At 45.6% G+C, this 17,573-nt stretch overlaps 1 gene segment (V, D, J or C); it reads right to left on the bottom strand.

Moving 5' to 3' along the window:
* Nucleotides 1-13,560, bottom strand: part of LOC144698164 (Ig heavy chain C region-like) — a 130,457-nt gene extending 116,897 nt beyond the window's left edge. The window contains 2 exon segments of the C gene segment in view: nt 12,798-13,109; nt 13,324-13,560. Of these exon segments, the coding sequence occupies nt 12,798-13,109; nt 13,324-13,534 (523 nt within the window).
* Between the last annotated feature and the right edge of the window lie 4,013 nt (nt 13,561-17,573).

Below are 17,573 nucleotides of genomic sequence, written 5' to 3'. Positions count from 1 at the left end.
GGGATCGTTTTCTTTAGAGCAAAGCAGGTTAAACTGAGTTTTCATGGTGTTGTTTAAAATTATTGGGCTGAGGAAGGGATCGGCGGCGGGCGGTTTGATAGAGCAGTTAGGGAGAAACTGTTTCCACTCTCGAGGGTCAGTCACCAGAGGACTGGAGTTTCTGATAATTAAATAAAGACAGGCTTGCATTTATATAGCACCTTTCCCGACCAGCGGATGTCTCAAATCGCTTTCCAGTCAATGAAGGACATTGTGAAGTGTCGTCATTGTGGCAATGTCGGAAACACGGCTGCCAATCACCGCTCAGCAAACTCCCACAAACATTAACGTCATAATGAGCAGAGAATGTGTCTTTGTGACGTTGATTGAGGGATAAACATTGACCAGGAAGCGGGGAGAAATCCACTGCACTTCTTTCAAATAGGCTCATGGCATCTTTTACATTCTGGCGCCTACATCCCGTTCATGTCTCTTTTTTCCGTACTGAATATGAAAGGAGGGATGTCACCAGACCTGCACCGAGTCGTGGCTTCCTCGGTTCCCTGGTAGTTTTTCCTCTTCCTCTATTCTGAAGCCCGATACAAAGTGATCCTGTGGCATATCTGCCATTTCCTCGGTTTCAATTATAGTATCGCTTGTCTTGCTAGTCTTTAGGAGCACTCATTGCTATTAGCCATCTTTGAGACGGGGAGTAAGTAAACAAACTGCTAATAGGTCTACCGAGTGACAGTTGAAAATGGTTCATAAACTTTACTGTTTCGTGTGTGATGAAATGTGCTTCTTTTTCGTTTGTGGGATGTTTTTCAGCGCATCTGGAAGAGCAATTGCCACGTGGCCGTACGATACTGTATTTAATATTTAACAACACAAGTGAATTATCGAACTTCTCTTCACATTTACATGTACAGGTTTTGATAATGTTTCTGTCCAATTTCAAACCGGGGTCTTTTTGTGTGTTTGGCGAACGTGATAAGCACCACGGTACAGAATCACTGCGCTGCCGAAACCCAATGGACCTGTCCGCAATATTAACCTGCGCGGTCATGCAGCAGCACTTTGGGTCTTTGTTTTGAAGAAATGGAATTCAGCTGCTACAATCAGTAATTCTGGAATCAGACTGATTTAGCAATGTCATCTTCAAATGACACAGCGCATTAGGAGACAATTCGGCCCATCGTGTCTATGTCAGTTTTTCACAAAGAGCTTTCCAATTCGCCCTAATTTCCTTCTCTTCTTCCATAACCCTGATTTTTCTCCCCTTTCAGTTCCCTTTTGAAAACTCTGAGTGAAGAGAAACAATATTGAAAGAGGTGCACGAGTTTGTGCAGTGTCCATGCGCAGTGTGTGATCATTAACAAAGTTTCCCAGACCCAAAGACATCAAGGGTTGGACTTTAGATTCCGATATAATTTTTGAACCAAAAATGTATTTATGCAGCTGATTTCATACCGAACTTTCCAAAGAGATTGATTCAGATCAAGCATGTCCTCGTTTTCCTCAGTCGCTCTATACAATCTAATTCCTCTTGCTGTACAAACTGTTACAGAGACTGTTTTAGAAAAGATGGAAAGGTTTGCTGCAGCTACACAAAGCCCTGGTTAGATCACACCTGGAAGACTGTGGATAGTTCTGGGAACGGCACCTTATAAAGGATCAATATTTGCCTTGAAAGTTTCAGAGGAGCCGCATTGATTCTGTTGGTGGGTTTGGAAATTGAAAGTTGTCCATCCGCAGCTTGTGGCACAATTTCCCCTCACTGTTCACGTCATGTTCATGTCGAACACACTCGATGCTGTTATTGGCTGAACAAGTCTTCTGTGTTTTAACTAAACGCTGTTATTCGGCGCTCTCTCTCTTGCCGCCTGGGTTTGGCCCTCATCAGGGAATGTTGTTTTCTTGTTGCTGTGTGAACTGTCACAATTAACTGATCCCGGAGTCTCTTTCCCCCGGGATCGACAAAACCCGTCACTTCTCTTCCTTCATTCTCATTCTTTCATTCCCAGTTTGAGTCGGTTCTCCTTTCGGGCTCTTCAACAAATCCATTTGGACGGACAAGTGGCAGCTGAAATTTAATGGGAGGAAGTGTGAAGTGATTCATTTTGGTCGGAGAGGAGAAGAAACAGAAAATAAAGGTTACAATTTTAAAGGGGCTCCTGTGTTGCACAGCGAGTGGTTCGGATCAGAAATGTATCAATTCGGTTCAGTTCCACGAGGCGATGGACGCATTTTACCATCCCAAACTTCATTCATATTAGTTGTGTAGCTTCACGTTAAAAAGGTTCAGGGAGAAAAAGCAGGTTGGGAAGACGCAAGAGGAGATTGTTTCTTTCTGTATGTTTTTACATTGGAGGCCGTTCAGTTATTGAGCGTTACAAAGTGGACGGCGATTGAAATTTCCAGTCAAGGCAATGACATTTTAAACGTCGCAGTGGCCGAGCGGTCTAAGGCGCTGCATTTAAGTTTCAGTCTGTATGGAGGAGTGGGTTGAAATCCTATCGCTGCCAGAGTTTCAGACTGTCCGTATTTTCAATCAATTTTACCATACCCTTCAGTCATTGAGTTGGAGAGGGCTGCAGCACAGAAAAAGGCCCTTCGGCCCATCGAGTCTGCGCCGGTCAAACAAATACCTAACTATTCCAATCCAAATACTTCTTAAATGTTATGAGGGTTTCTGCCTCTACCACCCTTTCAGACAGTGAGTTCCAGATTCCCACCACGCCCTGGGTGAGAAAATGCTCCCTCGCATCCTCGCTAAACTTCCTACCTTTTACCTTAAAATCCGTCCACCAAGGGGAAAAGTTCGTTCCCGTGTGCCCTATTATGCCCCTCATAATTTTATGCACCTCAATCATGTCCCCACTGTGTGTGTTCGGTGTGCAGTGCTCCATTCTGGCGGAAAGATCGAGGAGAGGTAGCAGAAATTGCAGGACAGCCAGGAATAGATGGGGCTGCATTTCTTCGTTCCCTTCTGTAACCCCTCTGTCGTTTTATGTACAGAACATTAAAAGGTACATGGCGACGATGTACGGAACTGACATGCTTATGTAATGGGTTTGAAACCCTTTAGAGTTTCCTGATACAGGTGAAAATCCGACATTTTGAACCTGCAATCTACATTTAGTAGGTTACATTTCTCACTGTTCCTGTTTTAAGAATGAGTTACAGAATTGCTTATCTATTAAATGGACTAAAAAACCTTTCAAACACTTCCCTGTATTTTTCATTTCCGTTCCTCTGTTGGCATTCACCAAATTTGCAGTTGGAAATGGAACAAAAACGGAGCCAATTTGGTGACATCCTCGCTTTCTGGATGTTTGTCTCTCCTTAGGCCGCTGTCACTATCGGTGTCTATGTCTGTGTGTGTTCCTCTGCGTGTGTCAATGTGATTCAGTTCCCCGAGGGGGATGAATGCATTTTTACTATCATAAACTTTACTCACTTTCGTTGTACATCGTCATGGTAAATCGCACAGAGAATAACAGTAGGTTTAAAAGTTGGAAGAGGATCTTAACCTTTCTGGCGCTGTTGGCGTAACCCGTGGTTAAAATAGTGGACTTATCAAACCAGATGCTGTGAGTTCGATCCCTGCTGGTGCCTGTGGATAAAGTTTAGCTGATGGAAGCAGTGGAAATGTAAACTATGGGGAGGAATATCTCGGCTGTGAAGAGATTTAGACACGTCAGGGTAACAAGGATAGAACATGGGAGAATACTTTCCAGATGTGCAAAGCTATTAAGAAGGTCTGACAGAAATTGAAAAAATGCTGAACCATTTAGGTACAACAAGTAATTAGGAAAGCTAATAGAATGTTATCATTTGCTGTGATGGGGAATTGAAGTAAGAAGGTTATACTTCAGTTGTACAGGACAGTGATATCAGGAGTACAGTGTAGAGTATTGGCCTCCTTGTTTAAGGAAAATGTAAATGCGTTAGAAGCAGTTCAGAGAAGGCTTATTGAACTACTACCAAGAATGGGCGGCTTGTCTTATGAGGAAAGGTGGCAGGCTAGGCCTGCATCCCATGGAGTTTAGAAGGCTAAGAGGCGACTTGATCGAAATCTTTCAGATCCTGAGGGGTCTTGACAGGGTGGATGTGGTGAGGATCTTTCGTCTTGTGGGAGAATTTAGTACTAGGGGTCACTGTTTAAAAATAAGGGATCGCTCATTTAAGACAGAGATGAGAGAAGTTTTTTCTCAGAGGGTCGTGAGTACTTGTAACTCTCTCCTTCAAAAGGCAGTGGAAGCAGAGTCTTTGAATATTTTTAAGGCAGAGCTAGATTGATTCTTGATCAACAAGGGGGTGAAAGGTGATCGGGGTAAGCAGCAGGTTTCAATCAGATCAGCCGTGATCTTATTGAATGGCGGAGAAGGCTTGAAGGGCCGAGTGGCCTACTCCTGCTCCGAGTTCATATGTTCACATGTTCTTTGAGTCCAGACTGCTTCCTGGCTTAGTGCCCAAATGCCAAAAAGTCAAGGATGATTGAAATTTTCACTGAGCAACATGTAAACTGACAGTGGATTCACTCGGTGCGATGGTGTGTTCCAGTTCTATATGTGCAATCATAGAATCAATTTCTATTTGTTGTATTGAACCCAATATTTCTAATGGGCTGGATGTTATGCACATGTTTGATCTAATTTATCCCATTTACAAAAATAAATATTGGAAAACTATTTGTGTGGGAGGTTACTGGATAACAGCAGGCCTGGAAATGGAGCAGAGAAAGAGGATCCCTGGAGTGATGTTCAGTCAGTTCAGGAGGATGGTATCAGAGGGAATGGAGTAGGGAGAGAGGATCCCTGGGGTGATCTTCAGTGAGTTCAGGAGGATGGTTTCAGAGTGAATGGAGAAGGGAGAGAGTATCCCTAGGGTGATGTTCAGTGAGTTCAGAAGAAAGGCATGAGAGAGAATGGAGCAGGGAGAGAGGATCCCTGGGGTGATGTTCCGTGAATTGAGTTGTTTGTTGTGCCTGGCAGGCCGCAGGGCCTGGGAATTTCCACGATTTGTGCTCCCTGGTGTTCCTAATAAGCCCCAAACTGTGGTAATAATTTGCGGGATTACTGCTCGATAATGTGTTTGTGTCAGATCTGCCCTAGTCTCTAGGAATCTCCCATGGTTTGTGTCAACGGTTCAGTCTGCGGTATTTGTGTATTTTTTGTCATTCATTTATGCGATGTGGGCGTGGCTGTCTGGGCCAGCATTTATTGCACATCCCTAATTGCATTGAGAAGGTGGATTGTGACGTCTCTGCCTTGTGAGTGTTTAATTGGACAAGGTGGAGAGAGTCCAGGCGAATGCTCTGGGCGCATGGGTTCAAATCCCAACATGGCAGCTGCTGGAATGTGAATTCAATTATTAAAACCTGGGATTGAAAACTAGCCTCAGTAATGGTGACCATGACAACTATCACCGATTGTCGTAAAAACCCATCTGCTGCACTAATGTCCTTTAGTGAAGGGAATCTGCCATCCTTACCCAGCCTGGTCGACATGTGAGTCCAGGTCGACAGCAACCTGACTGACACTTAGCTGCCCTCTGAAATGGCCTTGGAAGCCGGGCTGTTCTGGGCGGCCTTTCCAGCGACACCCACACCTCATGAAAGGGTAAAGAGATAAAAAAAAACTTTTATTCCCTATTTAACCCCTGCTGCACCGACCCTGGGAGTGTTAGATGGGACAGTGTAAAGGAAACTTTCGTCCTCCATATACTGTCCTGTATGGGCCTCTGATGAAGCAGACCCCTGCTGTTTACAATTACCTGACATGTGACTGTGACAGGCCTGAGTATGAGTGAAATCACCGAGGTTCCCCTCGCTGTGCAATCATCCTGGCTCTGAAGTTTGCCATAAAAAAGTAGAGGTAAAGGTGTATTAACACCGATGGGCCGCTGGATGGCGCAGTGACTCTTTCACTGAAGGACCTTGGGCTCTGAAGAAGAGTCATGAGGACTCGAAACGTTAACTCTTTTTATTCTCCACAGATGCTGTTGGGCCTGCTGAGATTTTCCAGCATTTTCTGTTTTTGATTCACATCCCAAACAGGAATGGTGAAAAAAAATCTGGGAAAGGGGAGGAAACAGTGTAATAGGGGAAATGGAGCCGTGTCGATGGGCCTGGGGGAAAGGAGTTCAGCAAAGTCAGTTCGTTTCACATTCATGATTTATTAACAATTTCGGAGAACATTTTACAGAAAAGTTTATTTTAAAGTCAACTGGACTGAATATGATGACTGAGTCACACTGAGAACAGAACACATTCGCTCTGAGCTGCCAACTGTATGTACAGCTGTGACAGACACCAGAAAGAGAAATCCGGAGCTCAACATAAAGGGAAGGGAATAATTGTGAATGAGGAATGAGGAAAGCTACTTATTTACACATGAAATTCAAACTACTGGGGAATTATAAGCTACAATTACAACACAGCCATAATTATCTCGCACATTTCAAACAGAGAAGCGGAAATACCGTCCATGACTGTCTTAGTTACAAATTCGGAAACATGAACTGAAGGTATTTCATTTTTAGATTCACCGAGAGGTCATATTTTAAATTCTTAATACAGAGATCTCAGTAAACGGCTGAGGAAAATCTACGGTGTCCAAAATTCAACTGGTCACTTGATCTGCAAAAGAGGATAAAATAATGAAGCAGATGTTTAGAATGTGGGACATTTATGTGAGTGTTTTAATCAATGAAACATTGAGAGATTTTTCAAACCGCTTCTGTCAGTTTGAAGTGTGAGTGGATTGAATCTTCTCACCTTCACCAGAGTGACGGCAGTGCTGTAGAAAATGCTCAGGAAGAACAGGATGATGAATGTGGAAGCGGTTGTCCAGATGTTGCCGTTATCATCCTCAGAGTCTTCAATCCAGGTGCGATCTGTGGAATCTGCGAGGATATAACCGAGGAAATATAATTAGGTTGTTTATTAATCTAAGATATCTTTTAAAAATATACTCTTTACTCTTTCCTAAATTATTAATGCATTCTCTAATTTAATGTTCAATATATATCTACTGTTAAGCTCGTGAATTTCAGCAACCTATCTCTGTAACTATCTCCACAGCTGTTCTTCCTTTACATTCCTCGTATAGTCCGAGTCGGAAAATATAGAAAATTATCTTCAATATCATTTTATTTTCGAACAATTTCGTACGATTTATTATCGGAGAATATTATGATGGATATCAAGAGAGATTCACTGAGCAACTTATTTGGAAACTGTGAACGTTGCTTTTTAAAATCTCGGATGTGAGTTCCCATCTTGTTTGTCTATTTGTGATGGGAATGTTTGGTGCGTCATTAACTTAAATGAGATTCTCAGTAAGAACATTGTTTCAGTGTGCTTTTCGGATCATTATGTAATAGGGACAATTGCCGGAGAATACATCGGTTAAAAAAGTGCATTTGAATTAAACCTTCTTCAATAGCCTGGCGTTTGTGTCATGCTTTAGCTTTTATGTATGTGTGCATGAGTATATCGTGCCTTGCATCACTCTTTGTTTGTGTGTCCATATGTGTGTATGAGTATTGAGGTGTGTTCATTTGCCAATGAGTACTGACTTGTGCATTTTTGCGTCTGCGTCTGCATGTATATTTTGTTTTTTTGCCAATGTGTATGTATGAGTGTGTCGTTGTGTGTGTTTATGTATTGATATCTATGTTTATTTATTACTATCTGTGTTAATGTGTGTTTATGCGTTCTTGTCTGCTAATATGAGTGTTAGTGTTTCTTTTTGTGTTCCACGTATGTGTCAGCATATTAATGTCTGTGTCACAGCGTGTGTGTGTGTGTGAGAGAGAGAGTTTTTAATGTGTGCATTTCTGTGTTGATGGATATTTAGAACTATGTATCAATGTGTGTTTATGTTTTCATACGTACTAACGTGTGTTTTTTGTGTTCTCGTGTGTATAAGCGTGTTTCATGTTTGTGTCTACATGTGTGCCTGTGAATGTGTTAGTCTGTTCTTCTATGTGTTTGTCTGCCTGGGTGTTGTCTGCTCATGTGTGTGCATGTGTTCATGTGTATCCATGCACTTGTTTTACATATCCATGCACTTGTTTTAATGTGTATGATAGTGTGTGTCTTTTTGTCTGTATTTCTGTCATTGTGAATGTGTGATGATGCATATTTCTGTCCCTGTATGAGTCTGCTTGTCTGGTTTTATCTGTTTGTGTGTGTATGATTGTGTATATGTGTGTGTGTGTGTGTGTGTGTGTGTGCGTGTGCGTGTGTATTTGTGTGTGTGTGATTGTGTATGTGTGTGTTCCTGTGTCTGCATTTGTGTGTGTATTTGTGTTTGTGTGTGATTGTGTGTGTGATTGTGTGTGCGTGTGTGTGTGTCTGCCTGTGCGTCTGTGCCTATGTGTTTGTGTGTGCGCATATGTGTATTTGTCTATGTGTGTGTTTGTGTGTCTGCCAGTGTTTGTGTGTGTGTGTGCCTATGTATGTGTGTGTGTGTGCGTGTCTGCCTGTACTGTGTGTGACTGTGTCTGCGTGTCTGTGCCTATGTGTGTATGTATGTATGATTGTGTGCGTCCATTTGTGTCCCTTGTGTGCATTTTTACTATTTTTCCGAGTTTCACCAGGTCCCAACGATCGAGTCTGACCCTGATAGTGAAAATTTTGGTGAATATTTTCAATGTTCTGTATAAACGTGTTTTCTGTGATATGCAAGGTGATATCAGGTGAACGAATGCAAAAAATCAACCATCTGCCTCATAAAATTCAGGGGCAGAACCGTGAACAACCCAGGGAGGATTTAATAACCAGTTTAGATTCGGATGATGGGAAATCAATCTTAGCATAAGATTAACTGGAACAAGAGTGTGAAAACTTCTTAAAATTATGTTGCATAAATATATATTTTACAACATTTTAAGCATGATGGGACTTTAAAACCTGTGGTCAGTAAGCTAGAAGCCGACTTCTGCTGTTGGTAACTGGGTCCTTACAGTAGAGGCCCGATCCCTTCCAGATTCACTGCTCGGGGACTGAGAGTCCAGTGAGTTAATAGTTTTGCTCCGTCTGGTTGGGTAAGCAATTTCTCTTTCGGTTCTCTCTGCTAAGAAGGTGGAGACCCACCGGGTTAACCAATGACGTTCCTCGTCTTTCTGTTTAGGAAGTGGAGGTAAAATTGGCTAAAAATTTTCCTTTCAGTTTTCTCTGTTGGGGAAGTGGGGGTACAGTGGGTTAACAGTTTCCCTTCCCCCTCTCTCTGTTGAGGAAGTGGGGGTACAGTGGGTTAACAATTTTCCTTCCACCCCTCTCTGTTGGGGAAGTGGAGGTACAGTGGGTTTACAATTTCCCTTCCCCCTCTCTCTGTTGGGGAAGTGGAGGTACAGTGAGTTAACAATTTCCCTTCCCCCTCTCTCTGTTGGGGAAGTGGGGGTACAGTGGGTTAACAATTTCCCTTCCCACCCTCTCTGTTGAGGAAGTGGGGGTACAGTGGGTTAATAATTTCCCTTCCCCCTCTCTCTGTTGGGGAAGTGGGGGTACAGTGGGTTAACAATTCTCCCCTCTCTCTGTTGGGGAAGTGGGGGTACAGTGGGTTAACAATTCCCCCCCCCTCCCTGTTGGCGAAGTGGAGGTACAGTGAGTTAACAATTTCCCTTCCCCCTCTCTCTGTTGGGGAAGTGGGGGTACAGTGGGTTAACAATTTCCCTTCCCCCTCTCTCTGTTGGGGAAGTGGGGGTACAGTGAGTTAACAATTTCCCTTCCCCCTCTCTCTGTTGGGGAAGTGGGGGTACAGTGGGTTAACAATTTCCCTTCCCCCTCTCTCTGTTGGGGAAGTGGGGGTACAGTGGGTTAACAATTTCCCTTCCCCCTCTCTCTGTTGGGGAAGTGGAGGTACAGTGGGTTAACAATTTTCCTTCCACCCCTCTCTGTTGGGGAAATGGAGGTACAGTGGGTTAACAATTTCCCTTCCCCCTCTCTCTCTGTTGGGGAAGTGGATATACAGTGGGTTAACAATTTCCCTTCCCCCCCACTCTGTTGAGGAAGTGGGGGTACAGTGGGTTAACAATTTCCCTTCCCCCTCTCTCTGTTGGGGAAGCGGAGGTACAGTGGGTTAACAATTTCCCTTCCCCCTCTCTCTGTTGGGGAAGTGGGGGTACAGTGGGTTAACAATTTCCCTTCCCCCTCTCTCTGTTGGGGAAGTGGGGGTACAGTGGGTTAACAATTTCCCTTCCCCCTCTCTCTGTTGGGGAAGTGGGGGTACAGTGGGTTAATAATTTCCCTTCCCCCTCTCTCTGTTGGGGAAGTGGGGTGTACAGTGGGTTAACAATTTCCCTTTCCCCTCTCTCTGCTGGGGAATTGTTGAGATATGTTTCTGTGTGACCCTCACTTCAGTTCCCAGTGGGTGCGATGCAGCAACTTAAAGCTGGCATCCATTTTAAAGGAATGGACAATAAGAGAAGCAGCAACACCGAGATCTAAATGTGCTGAGTTTGTTTGCCGGAAATAGGAAATTGTTAGATTTCCCCTCAGTGGGAGGAGAGTTGGTGATGTTATTTTGCAGAATCCCGTGATGAATGAGCTTTACTCTGTCTCTAACCCAGGGTGTATCTGAGCTGGGAGCACTGGGTGTACAAGACTTGGTTCTGAGCCCTGGAAATATCCGATTTTAACTAAACAGCTCTAACATTAGCAAAAGTGGAAAACAACATTAATTAAGCGATTGTGCATTTAAATCACAATTGGAGAAAAGGACTTTATTATTTTTTTTATTGAAGTTTGAAACGTAACCGAGAGATTCTCATTGACATGAATTAACGGTGTCCATCAGTGCAAGGGAAATATTCACAAAACTCGGTTTACCACTGGATTTATCAACCGTTCTGTTGATGATCTTCAAGGGGATCGCTTCATGTCCCACCACACAGGAGTAAGAAGCGCCGCTGGCCCACTCCTCCGCTGCAATGGATAACAGGCTGTACATGAAGAAGGAGCTATTGCCGTTCTCCGCCACCACCCCGGTGTTCTTGTAGTTCCCGGGATTCACCGGCTTGTCATTGACGGTCCACTTGACGAAGATCTCTCGGGGGGAGAAACCTCTCACTAAGCAGCTGAGGGAGACGAATCTCTGAGCGGAGACATCTTCTGCCGAGGGCAGGAGGACAGACACGGACGGTTCCCGCAGTTTTGTACCTGCAGAAAATGTACAATAAATGTCAATAAACTGGATAATTTCGTAGACAATGAAACCGCTGGCTAGATGTGAGAGAAACGTGTTTTGTGATGAATATTAAGGGCTTTCATTATCCACTTCTTGGAAATATATCACCGATCCTTCACTATAGCTGAATCAAAATCCTGGAACTCCCTCCCTAACAGCACTGTGGGTGTATCTACATCACATGGACTGCAGCGGTTCAAGAAGGCAGCTCAACACCACCTCGTCAAGGGCAATTAGGGGTGGGCATTAAACGCTGGCCCAGCCAGCGACGCCCACAAGCCATGAATTAATAAATAAAAATCTTTGGGATCTGTCCGGTTTTCCAGCTCGGGGCAGATGTGGATACAATCCTTTTCCCTGAGAACTTATGGGGTTGACGAGAAAGGTTCTCAAAGTTTACAGCAAAGAAACAGGCCATTCGGCCCAACTGGTCTGTGTTGGTGTTTCAGCTTCGCACCAGGCTCCTCCCATCTTGCTTCATCTAAACCCAATGGCACAGCCTTCAGTTCATTGTTCATTCATCTACTTATCAATTTCCCCCTGAAAGTCCACAAGCCCAGAGCGTTTAGTTGGCGAAATTGCTAATCAGAGTAGACCATAAATACACTGAATAGTAAATATTGATTCTTACACTTACACTGGAAATAGACACATTGAACCACTTATTGCTTCAATCTCAAAGCTCACCTGTTTCCTTGTGGATGGAACTTCTTAAAGGAGTCGGCAGATCCTGATGGCTCACCACGCAATAGAACTCAGCCCCACTCAGCCAGTCTTGTGTCGAGATGTTTACGTTGCTGACCACGCTGTCGGGATCCGCTCCCGGTTGGACGGCGATCTCTGATTTCAAAGGCTTCTTCTCTTGTGTCCAGGACACGAGGACTCCATAAGGAGCATTAGAAACGATGCAGGTTAAGGTCACGGTCGCCTCCAGTAAGACCTGTTCTATTGGCGGTGGCAGTAGAGTAATTGTGGGATCGTTGCAGTGGGAATCACCTGTGAGACAGAAATGAAAATCAACCAAAGTTTCACATTCAGAATCAGGACAGCAGTATTCAGTCTTCACACTCTTAACGAAAATAAATCACCTTGGACATATCAACCTCTAACTATCGTCTTTAATTTTCTTTACACAATGGAAAACCAGCTTGGTCTGTGTAAATCGTTCTCATAATTTAAGTCCTTCAGCCCCGGTAACATTCTCATGAATCTGCGGTGTCCCAGTCCCAATACAAATATACCATTCCTGGGCCCTGGAATGCAGTACTGAAAGCCGTTTTATAAATAGGGTGGATGCACTTTCCAACACTCTCTCCCGAAGCTGTTACCAGTGAAGGGTTCCAGACACCTTCTGCCTCTCCAAATATGATCAGCTGACTCAGGGTAAAGCTAATGTCAAGTCCACCTCACTCACTCTGTGACGTCAATGTAGAGACGTGACGTGATAAAATCCTGAATGGTGAACAATCCGAATGCAGCTCTTACATCGGAATTAAACAATAACTACATGACACTAAATTAGAAGTTGTTCCGTGCTTTCTACTAACTCCAATAAATTCCTGAATTGATTAACATCGGAGAGCAGAATGATCTATTGCTTCCTCGGTTTGTATTTCTTACCGTCACACTTGGTGGCGTTTCGACTTTGGGTGACCCCTTGGTGAGTGACCTGACAGGTATAGACCGCGTCGCTGAACCATTCCCCAGCGGAGACTTTCAGCCGACTGGTCGCCGAGAAGTTCCCGTTCACTTCAAAGGCGGGAGAGGTGACAATTCCTGAATCCATGGGTTGTCCATTCTTCAGCCACTTCACGGTCATTGAATTTGGTCGGAAATCGATGATTGAACAGACGGCGGTGGCAAATTTGTTGGTTGTGATTTCTTCCCGGGAACTCACGGTGAGGAGAACAGTTGGAAGGAAGCCAATAGGACCTTCAAAAAACACAGGTTAGCCATTTCTTGCAGAAGAAATTGATAACAGATACAATGAGTTCTTATATTTTAACAGGCTCTGTGCGGTCAATGGACACTAACCTGGAATTTCCAGGGATCAAAACTGTGCAGAGCACTATAAATGCGTTATAACCAAGGCCCTATACAGGTCAATTACAGCCTTTCTGTTTCTCACAGGTTCCCCAACACTTACATTCCCATTCAATGCTCTTGTCTGAGCCGCTGTATCGAACCTCACAGTTGATATTGCTGCATTTCCCCTCTGACTCGGTGATGGTTAACTGGCTGGTCAGGGTGTAGGTTCCCTTCTGGTTTCTCACCGACGGGTAAGTCTTAAATCCAGATCTGAGCGGCTGCCCATCTTTCTTCCAGGTCAGGCTGGTGATTTCTGGGGAGTAGTCCATCGCCAAACAGCCGTAGGTGACGGAGCCGTCGGTGTTGCGTTGCTGACAGGAGGAGAACAGTTTGTAGAGAGTGGGCGAAGACGGTGTCACTGGGAAAGAATGGCCGATTGAACAAGTTAGACTCTGTGATTTGAGATCATTAAGTAACCAAATAACTCAAAATTTGACTATAACTATAAACATATCCAAATATATTCCAACTAAAACCTACATCCACATTTGATCATTTATTATTTCCATCATTTGGTGATCCTCATCTGTTGGTTCCCTCTTTAGAAACCCACACCTCTTTTTCTGCCTCTATCCTATTACTAAAAGAGAACATTTTGATGTCATCTGAATGACGTACGTTTCATTGGATTAAAGTGGAAGAGCAGAGGATTTTCCCATTATTTCGGCCACCATTTATTTCTCAATCAACAGCACTTGGTGATAGAGAAATTGTCTCGTCACTTATATCATTGCAGTTTGGAAATTGGCTTTGTTCAAATTGACTGATGCCCCCTCCCCTCTCCACGTCCCGCCAAAACAAAGAATTGCAAAAACCCTTCGAAAGTACCTTTGTGATGCTAACTGTATAATGACCATAGAACCCTAAATTGAATACCAGTGACAGTAAGCACGACATTTCCATTCGTATGTACATGTGAACATGCGGATCAGTAGCAGGAGTCGGCCATTCGGCCTCTCGAGCCTCCTCCACCATTCAATACGAACATAGCTCACCTGATTGTGGCGTTAACTCCACATTCCCGCCTACTCTCCGCTAACCTTTGACTCCCTTGTCAATGAAAAATCTATACCTCTGCCTTGAAATATTAATGACTCCTCATCCATCGCTCTCCGGGGAAGAGAGTTCCAAAGTTTCACGACCCTTTGAGAGAAAAATAAACTCCCCTCATTTCCGTCTGAAATGGGAGACCTCTTATTTTTAAACTGTGTTCCCTATCGTTAGTCTCTCTCACAAGGGGAAACATCCTTTCAGCATCCACCCTGTCAATTTCCCTCAGGATCTTATATGTTTCAATAAAATCTGCTCTCATTCTTCTAAACTCCAATGGACACAGGCCCAGCCTATCCACACTTTCCTCATAAGATAACCGACAACACCTCCCAGTATAATTTGAATGAACATTCTCTGAAGAGCTTCTAATGCTTTTATATCCTTTCTTAAATGAGACCAAATCTGTACACAGAAATTCAGACGGGGTCTCATCGACGCCCCGTTAAACTGTAGCAAAATATCCTTACTTTTATATTCTATTCCCCTTTGTAATAAATGACAAGATTCCCTTTGCCTTCCTCATCACTTGCTGTTCCTGTATTTTAACTTTTTGTGATTCATGCACCAAGGGATCCACATTCCTCTGTACCTCAGGATTCTGCAATCTCTCTCCCTTTCAATAATATGCTGCTTTTGTATCCTTCCTGCCAAAGTGGACAAGTTTATATTTTCCCACATTATACTCCATCTGTCAATTTTTTGCCCACTCACTTAATCTATCTATATCTCTTTCTGACCTTTATCCCCTCTTCACCACTTAATTTCCTATTTATCTTTGTGTCATCAGCAAATTTAGCAAATTCATTCAGTCCTTTCATTCAAGTCATTGATATAAATTGTAAATAGTTGAGGCTGCAGCATTGATCCCTGTGGCACTCCACTTGTCACATCTTGCCAATCTAAAATAACCAATTTATCCCTACTTTATGTTTCCTGTTAGCTAACCAAACTTCTACCCATGCTGAAATGTTACAGCCGACACCATTATTTTGTGCAGTAACATTTGATGTGCCACTTTGTCAAGTGCCTTCTGGAAGCCCAAGTACAGCACATCCACAGGTTCTCCTTTATTCATGTTCCTTGTTACTTCCTCGAGAGGCCTCAAATAAGTCAGCCAAACATGATTTCCCTTTCACAAAACCATGATGGGTATGCATAATTGCATTTGAATTTTCTAAGTGACCCATGATAGACTTCTTTATAATAGATTCCTGCATTTTCGCTCGGACAGATGTTAAGCTCACTGGCCGATAGATTCTTGCTTTCCCTTTCCCTCCTTTACTTAATATAAAAGTCTTATTCTCTATTTTCAAATCCGAAGAGACCTTTCCAGAATTAGGGAAGTTTGGAAAATTAAAACCAATGCCTCTGCTGTTTTAGTAAACACCTCGTTAAGGCCAAAATATTTGTCTAACTTCTCTGCGCATTTCCTTATTTTCCTTTATTACAGGCTTGTGCGATCCGGGTCCCGTGGCTGGATTGTGGCTCCCGAAGCCTCTCTATCTGCCCCCCGGAGCTGTTGTTCAAAATGCAGGTAAGGTGGGTAAGTGGTGTTGAAGATTTCTGTAAGGAGCTGCTCCTCCAATCACAGGCCAGTCTTCTACCCCGTTAGCGGCTGATAGGCTGGCCATTTGGCCTATCAGCAGTAAAAGTGGGAGACAATCAGGTTGTGATTGGAGAGGCAGCGAACACCAGCTGGAGAAAGGCGCAGGGAGCCGGGTGGAAGTGAACAGAGACATTGTCTCCCTTCTATCCCAGATTCTTAGCGCCTTTCTCCTGGAATGGAAAGGATTTCAGGAGGAGGAGAGACAATGAGGGAGAGAGAGAGAGAGTTAGAGAGAGTGGGGCCTAGGGCGCATGGGGCTTCGGCTCGTAACTGCTTTCGGCCGGCTCTCCCCGCTGTAGCCCGGCTCTTTGCCCTTCCCCCACCGGCTGCCTCTCTGCCCCATCCCCCCCCCCGCCTCTCTGCCCTTTGCCCCTCCCTCCTCTCTGCCCTTTACCCCTCCCGCCTCTCTGCCCTTTCCCCATCCCGCCTCTCTGCCCTTCCCCCCGCCTCTCTGCCCATTCCCCATCGCCTCTCTGTTCTTTCACCCCTGCCTCTCTGCACTTACACCACTGCTCTCTGTGTTTTTGCCCGGCTCTCTGACCTTTTTCACTGGCTTTGCCCATTCCCCGGCTCGCAGCCATTTTCGTCGACTCTCTGCCCTTTCCATCGCCTCTCTGCCCTCCCACCTCTCTGCCCTTTCCCCTCCTGCCTCTCTGCCCTTTCCCCCTCCCGCCTCTCTGCCCTTTCCCCCTCCCCTCTCTCTGCCCTGTCCCCCTCCCGCCTCTCTGCCTTTTCCCCCTCCCGCCTCTCTGCCCTTTCTCCCTCCCGCCTCTCTGCCCTTTCCCCCTCCCGCCTCTCTGCCCTTTCCCCTCCCGCCTCTCTGCCCTTTCCCCCTCCCGCCTCTCTGCCCTTTCCCCCTCCCGCCTCACTGCCCTTGCCCCCCCCCTCTGCATCTCTGTCCTCCCCCCTCTTTGCCCTTTCCCCCTCCCGCCACTCTGCCCTTTTCCCCCTCCCGCCTCTCTGCCCTTCCCCCGTCCCGCCTCTCTGCCCTTTCCCCCTCCCCCCTCTCTGCCCTTTCCCCCTCCCGCCTCTCTGCCCTTTCGCCCTCCCCCCTCTCTGCCCTTTCGCCCTCCCCCCTCTCTGCCCTTTCCCCCTCCCGCCTCTCTGCCCTTTCCCCCTCCCCGCCTCTCAGCCCTTTCCCCCTCCCGCCTCTCAGCCCTTTCCCCCACCTGCCTCTCTGCCCTTTCCCCCACCTGCCTCTCTGCCCTTGCCCCCTCCCGCCTCTCTGCCCTTGCCCCCTCCCGCCTCTCTGCCCTTTCCCCCTCCCGCCTCTCTGCCCTTTCCCCCTCCCCCCTCTCTGCCCTTTCCCCCTCCCGCCTCTCTGCCCTTTCCCCCACCCGCCTCTCTGCCCTTTCCCCCTCCCGCCTCTCTGCCCTTTCCCCCTCCCGCCTCTCTGCCCTTTCCCCCTCCCACTTCTCTGCCCTTTCCCCCACCTGCCTCTCTGCCCTTTCCCCCTGCCACCTCTCTGATCTCTCCCCCTCTCCTCTCTGCCGTTTTCCCTCGCCTCTGTGCCCTTTCCCCCTCACCTCTCTCCCCGATCCCCCCCGTCTCTTTGCCCTTTCTCCTCCAGCTCTCTTCACTTTCGCCCGGCTCTCTGACCTGTTCCACTGGCTCTCTGCCCTTTCCCCCTCCCTCCTCTCTGTACTTCC

The sequence above is a fragment of the Cetorhinus maximus genome, chromosome 23 (genome assembly GCF_964194155.1).
Source record: "Cetorhinus maximus chromosome 23, sCetMax3.hap1.1, whole genome shotgun sequence".
Taxonomy (NCBI): Eukaryota; Metazoa; Chordata; class Chondrichthyes; order Lamniformes; family Cetorhinidae; genus Cetorhinus; species Cetorhinus maximus.
This window is presented reverse-complemented; position numbering and strand designations above follow the sequence as displayed.